Below are 8,360 nucleotides of genomic sequence, written 5' to 3' on the forward strand. Positions count from 1 at the left end.
CGGTGAAACGGTGAAAACTTCAATGACACAAAACTACTGTCACACACTTAACTGTGAAAGTTTTCACAACAGACATCAGAGACGTTTACATAAATATGTTTCACAAGATCCTCCTGCACATCTTCTCAGTAAATTACAAAGAACAGTGTGTTGCACCATAGAAACACACACACACACACACACACACACACACGTCCCTCCTGTCCAATCCTGTCGCTCCTCGTCTGTATAAAGGTTTGTCTCTCAGATGGAGCTTTCATGTTCGAGCCATGGTCTTCCTGTGGATCCTCTCCTGCTTCGCCTTCGTCGGCGCCGCCTACGGTCAGAGAGGTGAGGGAGTGAAGCATGCTGGGTAGACTGAGCTGCTTGTTTTTAATTTACAACTATTATATGCATGATATAATAGCTCATATGTATGAGAACAATGCAAGTTTCACATAGAGATGTATAGTAATAATAATGGTAATAATCATAATAAGACTAATAATAATTAAAGCTGCAAGCAGCGTTGGTCGGGACCTCGCACTCTGGTCTGTCAGGATCAGATCATTTTACTTTTTAAAAATGGGGGATATTTCTTACAAGTGTGGTGTGCTTTTATTTTGAAAGTTTGATTGACAGGAGGAGAGTTTTCTGCAGGGTGAGACATGTCTGTCTTGCTCACACCTGTGGCATCAAAATTATGAAAGTTTTGGGCCCATTCACTTGAATTTCAAACTGAAAACTCTTGATGAGTTTGTGTGTAAAACAAATTATTTTCCTAATTTTCATCAAGTCTATTTTTAGAAAAGTAAAGACTTTTAACCCACATGACCTGGTCAAAGTGATGATTGACATGTGTACTGTCAGGTGTGTAGAGACAATAAGTAACTGCAGCTGGACACAGAAAACTCATACATTTGAATGGAGAGTGTGAGCGAACCCACACCTTTTTGAACATTTACTGCTTCCACATAGTTTTAGATACAAACTTCATTTGAACTTTAAATGAGTCACGAGACTTTGACCCACAAATCTTGAATTTACATGTTTTTTCTATCTTTTATTGTTTTTGAGATATTAGAGTGTGAGTTTTAAAGTCTTTTCTTGCTCCTCCTGTGATTTTATAATGAGTGTGTATTGCGGAATGTTTCACAGCACTGAGGGAGTGACATCACCAGGAGCAGTTGGAGAGGAGGATTTTAGAGTACGCTTCTTGTGAAATATCCTCATAAATCCCATGTCTTTGGCCAAATCTCACATTAAAATTATATTTTAGTGGCAAATTTCATTGCGAATCCATTGATACAGGTTTGAAAGTGGTCAGACTTATAGTTTAGACGTTACAAGCCTCTGTTTGACACAAAGTTCATGCCCATAGATTGCCTCCCCATTGGTTTACATTGTAAGTGTGATGTGGCACTGCAACTTTCAGGGCTTATAAAATCCAAACTATTCGAGTTATTACAAAGTTTTTAACTTTTTTCAGCACAGTGTCATAAGTCATGTATTAAAGTTTGAAGTTGATACCATTAATACCCTCAGAGGAGATAGCGTTTGTTCGGAGGCAAAAATTGACGCAAAGTCTTATTTTGAAAGGCTAATTGCGGACTTCCTGTTGAATTTAGGTCATGGGTGTCGGTATATGATTTGTAGGTCTTGATGAGATGAATAATTGAGTTTTGGTTTGATCTCTCTACAACATTCCTATGGACCGTGGCGGCCATATTTACAGTTACGTATAGTTTATACTTACATAGGTGGTGCTAGAGAGCACATTTTGGCACTTTAGGGGTTAATTTTGACATTTTATCAAATTTTGCACCAGACCTGATGTGTGTGCCAAGGCATCTGCCTTTTGGGCTCGGTCCCTAATAATTGTAGCAGTGGGTGTTGAGCAGCTCTGGAGGCAGAAAGCAACAGGAGGAGAGAGGAGAGAGACAGCTCACAGCTCCTGGTATTCCCAGGAGGTCTCCCATCCAAGTACTAACCAGGCCCCATCCTGCTCAGCTTCCCACATCACAAGAGATCCCACGTGTGCAGGGTGGTGAGGCCGTAAGACTTTATGAAGATAAAATGATTTTTATAAGTGACTGAAGATAACTGGACACAGTCTGAGATCGATCCGTGTTTATTGGCTGATCACTTTAAAAGTATTGATCTTATTAACAATCGTTTCTTACTGAAAATGTGACTCGAGGTGTTTTGTGTCGTCTGTTCGCAAAGATCAGGAACAAACTTCCTGACTCATGTTGTTGTTAATGATGTCTTTATGAAGATGTCTTTACGATGATGTCATTATGATGATGTCACCAGGTTGCGGCACTCCCGCCATCCCCCCCGACATCAGCGGTTACTCTGATATCGTGAACGGCAAGGAGGCGAAGCCTCACTCCTGGCCCTGGCAGGTGTCCCTGCAGGTACACACACACACACACACACACACACACACACACACACACACACACACACAGTTGTATTCATGAACATGTGGTTGTTTCAGAGAAGACCTGGTTCCCACTTCTGCGGAGGCTCCCTCATCAACGAGAGTTGGGTGGTGACCGCCGCTCACTGTCCCATCAGGTAAACACCAACGACCTTTAACCTTTAACCTTTAACCCTCACCTGTCATCTTCACCTCTATCTTCACACTGTAACGGAGGTTTTGAGTTCTGAGTTATTTTGATTTAATTGTTGATGATTTGACAGAAATTATTAGATTTTTTCGGTGCTTCAAAATTGGATTGAAATGTATTTTAAACTGTTGTCATAGCAACAAGTCCTCAAGCCGAGCTCCAGCAAGATCAAATGTTTTATGGAAATTGTTGAATGATTATGATTTTAGATGAGAACATGCAGCTTATTGGTTCACTGAATTATCACTTTTTAATTTTCACATTCAAGCATTTTTATCTGAGAAAATACACCTGTTGAAATTTAAAAAGGGTCAGCTGACATCATGATGGGACTTATTGTCATTTGAATAACAGACGGTGTTTACATTAGGCTCCGCCTCCTGTTGCTCAGGTGTTACTCAGCTGTTTTTTTATTGGCCGTTTCACTCACATCCTTTCCTGTAGGAGGTCGACTCTTGTGGTTCTCGGCGAACACAACCTCCGCTCCTCTGCGGAAGACGTCCAGGTGATGAGGGTCGGCCAGGTGAGCAACAAGCAGCAGGACTTCATCATGTCTCTTGAGCTCCTGCATGTTCACCAGCTAATGATGTCGTTTCTTGTCAGGCGTTCCCACATCCCGACTACAACAGCCCCACCCGCTTTAACAACGACATCCAGCTCATCAAGCTGGCCAGACCCGCCCAGATAAACAGGCGTGTTTCCCCCGTGTGCGTGGCCGAGACCAGAGACAACGTCCCTGCAGGCATAACGTGCATGACCACCGGCTGGGGCTGGACCAATGGCAACGGTGACTTAATTATTATCATTATTATTATTATTATTGTTATGGAATTTTCCATCTTTAGGGGTTACAAATTGGGTTACATCGGGTCAAGCCTGGGCTAGTTACTAATTGTACATTTTAAAAGTCTCATTCCTGCTTATTGAGGCCTGATAATAATGGTGCCTTGAGGTCACACTGTAATTCTTAAGTAGAAAGGAGACAATTCTCTCCTCTCCTTGAGACTCCAGAACCCTCTTTGATGTTTTGGGGAAGGCAGAGGCCTCTCTGATAAAGGGTAAATCAGCATTACCGTGGTTACCAAGGTTGGAGGGGGCCTTCCTAGACAACAAAGATAGGTGAATGTGTAGCCAGAATGTGCTGACAGTGACCTGAAGTTCCATGCAACGTGACCTGAACTAACACGGGTAAAATGCACTTCCTTGTTTAGAAACTAGTGAACCAATTAGACTAATTTTTCATAGTGTAGGCTGATCTGCTTAGGTTAAAGCCTCTGGGCCCTATTTTAACGATCTAAAGCGCATGGTCTGAAGCACATGACGCTATGGCATTGAGGGTGTGTCCAAATCCACTTTTGCTATTTTAGCGGTGGAAAAATGGTCGCTGCGCCAGGCGCACGGTTCAAAGGGGTTGTCCATAGTCTCCTAATTAATCATGGGTGTGTTTTCAGCGTAACATGCAATAAACCAATCACAGTGTCATCTCCCATTCCCTTTAAGAGCCAGGTGTGCTTGCACCTTGGCGGATTGCTATTATAACGGCACATTTGCCGAGTAGCAAGAAGGAGCGCTTCTCTGCAGAGGAAACGGATCTGCTCGTGCGCAAAGGGAAAGTGCACGATCCATAATGAGCACACTGCTGCTCCTGGACCCTCCCGTGGTCCCAGACCGCCAGTTTAAGATCCTGTTCATTCATTTGTTGCAAATTTGTCTTCGTTTGGTTTTTGAAAAGATTTATTATTTTAATTACAGCTTTGGTTTCTTTAAAATCGTTTTGTTCAGTCAGGGAGTATCAGGTCAAATCAGCAGGTTTTAATTGTTGAAAGTATAGAAACTTGATCACTGTAACCTCAAAAATGTTAAAGAATATTTGTTGAATATTGTTCAAAGATTAAAGAATTAATTTTAATCATGTAAAGAATCATCAACACAGTTATCAGGACTTGATGAGCTCTCCAAGGTTCTGATCCTGCTGCTGGCAGCAGCTAGAAGCTGTGCAGATTTATTTCCTTCGTTAGTTTAATCATTGTTTTCACCACATTTATTTGCGCTGCGCATAGCGCCGCTCTGCACCGGCCATAAGATAGGACCCTGAGAGTCAGACCTACAGAGGACAGAATGGAAAGAGACAGCATCCAAGTTGCAGAAGACTTCAATGTTTGCTATTTCAGTTCTCCTTGATCAAGGGCTTCAACAAACATTTTCAGCTTTAAGACATCAAAGGCTCGTGCCTACTTTTCTCCACTGAGGTGCTGACCATCACTCAAAATATCCACATCAATTATGTTTATTATGATTATTATTAGTGCTTTACAGCTGCTGGGGCCTGACCCACTACAACAGTGACTATCATTATTATTATTGGTGACTCACTCCTTTAAATAGAACTTAAGTAGTTGAAGTGACTTTGCTCATCTTCGTTCACCACCTCACCTTTAATTTTGGCTGATCGAGCTGCTTCCCTCTGTGAAGTGCTAAAAAGCTTGAACCCGCAAATTGCCACTTATGGCTATATTTATTATTATTATTCTTATTATTCTTATTCTTCTTCTTCTTCTTCTTCTTCTTCTTATTATTATTATTATTATTATTGTCAGTGCCTTATACCTGGTTAAATCTCACCTATACAGCTTCTCAGACCACTAAGGGGAGTGTTAACACAGGAAACATGGCATGCTTTGACCACTGGGGGCAGTATAGACATCAGTGTGATGTGTTGATGTGTTGTAGGTAACCCGGCCACCCGGCTGCAGCAGGCAGCCCTCCCCCTGCTGACCAATAGGCGGTGCCGTCGATTCTTCGGCAGCTCTATCACCTCCAAGATGATCTGTGCCGGAGCCAACGGAACCTCCAGCTGCAGGGTGGGTGCTGCACACTAACCACCAACAAGCATATTAGCAACATGTTGGAAGATAGACATGCTAACACGTACCTATCAGCTACGCATGTTATTTGTTTGTTTGTGTGCTTATTTTGTGTGTGTGTTTGTTTTCAGGGCGACTCTGGAGGTCCTCTGGTCTGTCAGAAGGCTGGTGCCTGGACTCTGGTTGGTGTCGTGTCCTTTGGAAGAGTCCCCTGCAATACCATGACGCCTGCTGTGTACGCCCGCGTCACAGCACTGCGCGCCTGGATAGACCGGACCATCGCCGCCAACTGAGAGAGTTTCACTTGCTCAAAATGAAGCTCAATAAAACATACAAAATATAAAACACACTGCTTGTTCTTATTTATTCACATCAAAGTAAAAAAACTGTTCGACATGATGCTGTTGGAAGTCAGGAAGAGGTTAGTTTAGCATCAAGACTGGAAGCAGGAGAAAACAGCTAGCTTAGCTTAGCATAAAGACTGGAAGGAAGAGAAAACAGCTAGCTTAGCTTAGCATCAAGACTGGAAGGAGGAGAAAACAGCTAGTTTAGCTTAGCATAAAGACTGGAGGGAAGAGAAAACAGCTAGCTTAGCTTAGCATCAAGACTGGAAGGAGGAGAAAACAGCTAGCTTAGCTTAGCATAAAGACTGGAAGGAAGAGAAAACAGCTAGCTTAGCTTAGCATAAAGACTGGAGGGAAGAGAAAACAGCTAGCTTAGCTTAGCATCAAGACTGGAAGGAGGAGGAAACAGCTAGCTGAGCTTAGCATAAAGACTGGAAGGAAAACAGCTAGCTTAGCTTAGCATCAGACTGCAAATAGGGGAAAACAGCTATCTTAGCATAAGAGTGGAAGCAGGGGGAAACAGTTAGCTTAGCTTAGCATAAAGACAAACAGACCACATGTCAAAAGTTTATTAAAGTAAGACGTCGAAATCTGAAAGGCTTTCTCTGCTGAAGCAATTATAAATAAATAAACCTATAAAAATGTATTTTCTTTGTTTTAACGAGACATTTACAGTTTGTGTTTTCCCTTTAATAAAGCATCAATCTTATTACAGCATCTCTTTCCATCTCTTTACTGATCCCCATGAAGGTTGTTCCACTCCTCTTGAATCAATGATATTAATGGTCTAATTTAATCTACAGGTTGTAATATTATCATTTCATCAGTAATAGTTGTTCTCAGCTGGAGTTGAAGTGCAGTTAAATGTGGAATCCTGATCTTTTCTAAACATGTAATCTGAGCTGTCAATCACTCCCAGAATGCACCTTTATTGCTATACTGAAACAACCACATGTTCATGAATACAACTGTGTCCATGTGTGTGTAACAAGATCAACACTTTTAAAGTGATCAGCCAATAAACACGGCTCGATCTCAGACTGTGTCCAGTTATCTTCAGTCACTTATAAAAATCATTTTATCTTCATAAAGTCTTACGGCCTCACCACCCTGCACACGTAGGATCTCTTGTGATGTGGGAAGCTGAGCAGGATGGGGCCTGGTTAGTACTTGGATGGGAGACCTCCTGGGAATACGAGGAGCTGTGAGCTGTCTCTCTCCTCTCTCCTCCTGTTGCTTTCTGCAGGTATTTCTGCCTCCAGAGCTGCTCAACACCCACTGCTACAATTATTATTAGTCTTATTATGATTATTACCATTATTATTACTATACATCTCTATGTGGAACTTGCATTGTTCTCTCTCTCCTCTCAACCGGTCGGTAGATGATGGCCGCCCACCCAGAGCCGCTAAATATGAAATCTATAAATAAATATAATAGTTGTAAATTAAAAACAAGCAGCTCAGTCTACCCAGCATGCTTCACTCCCTCAGCTGTCTTACCGTAGGCGGCGCCGACGAAGGCGAAGCAGGAGAGGATCCACAGGAAGACCATGGCTCGAACATGAAAGCTCCGTCTGAGAGACGAACCTTTATACAGACGAGGAGCGACAGGATTGGACAGGAGGGACGTGTGTGTGTGTGTGTGTGTGTGTGCGTGTGTGTGTGTGTGTGTGTGTGTGTGTGTGTGTGTGTGTGTGTGTGTGTGTGTGTGTGTGTGGTGTGTGTGTGTGTGTGTGTGTGTGGTGTGTGTGTGTGTGTTTGTGTTTGTGTGTGTACGTGTGTTTCTGTGTGTGAGTGGTGTGTGTGTGTTTGTAAGTGTGTGTGTGTGTGTGTGTGTGTGCTTCTATGGTGCAACCACTGTTCTGTGTAATTCACTGAGAAGATGTGCAAGAAGATCTTGTGAAACATATTTATGTAAAAGTCTCTGATGTCTGTTGTGAAAACTTCCACAGTTAAACGTGTGACAGTAGTTTTGTGTCATTGAAGTTTTCACCAAACTGCAGCCGTCTGTGGTTTGCAAATGTATAAGTGAGTCACTGAGAAGGACTTGTAGTGATATGTGGCTGATCAAGTTTGTAATTATTGGGTTTGATCAGTTATTGTGACAGTATTATTGATGTTAAAGCCATCTTACAGCAGTAGTGAGCAGACTGGTGGTGAAGTAATCTATCATTATAAATAAAACTTTTAACGTTTTTATAAACTTGTTAACTAAAACTGGCTTTTTTGTATTTTTGTACTTTTGGTATTTTTGTTGGGATCCTACTCTGTTTCAGCTTGGTGTTATTTAGGCGAAGCTACGAGCTGCTGCATATTCTAAAATAAATGGCCTGTGCCACAGCCATGTCAGTGTTTAATATAAACCTCACATTGCCAGTCTTTGCACCGTAAGACATGATGGGTACATGTGGTTGAGTTTCTGGGGACATAATGAAACATTCATTCTGCACTATGCAGAAGATGCCTCATGCACTTGGAATTGTGCATGGTGGTGGAACCAGAAGTGCATAGTTACTCTGTGGTGAAGAGTGGTAT

At 42.1% G+C, this 8,360-nt stretch overlaps 1 protein-coding gene across 2 annotated transcripts; it reads left to right on the top strand.

Moving 5' to 3' along the window:
* Positions 1-221: 221 nt before the first annotated feature.
* LOC121907158 (chymotrypsinogen 2-like) lies at positions 222-5,964 on the top strand. 2 transcript variants are annotated; one of them, XM_042426565.1, is made up of 7 exons: positions 222-330; positions 2,296-2,399; positions 2,483-2,562; positions 3,060-3,138; positions 3,219-3,402; positions 5,346-5,476; positions 5,611-5,964. In XM_042426565.1, the coding sequence occupies exons 1-7, from the start codon at positions 270-272 to the stop codon at positions 5,770-5,772; spliced, it is 801 nt and encodes a 266-aa protein (XP_042282499.1). In that variant the 5' UTR covers positions 222-269; the 3' UTR covers positions 5,773-5,964. The 2 variants fall into 2 exon arrangements, with proteins under 2 accessions (XP_042282499.1, XP_042282500.1); XM_042426566.1 differs by having other exon boundaries at positions 225-321.
* The last annotated feature ends 2,396 nt before the right edge of the window (positions 5,965-8,360 follow it).

Source organism: Thunnus maccoyii, chromosome 11 (genome assembly GCF_910596095.1).
Source record: "Thunnus maccoyii chromosome 11, fThuMac1.1, whole genome shotgun sequence".
In the NCBI taxonomy this organism is placed as follows: Eukaryota; Metazoa; Chordata; class Actinopteri; order Scombriformes; family Scombridae; genus Thunnus; species Thunnus maccoyii.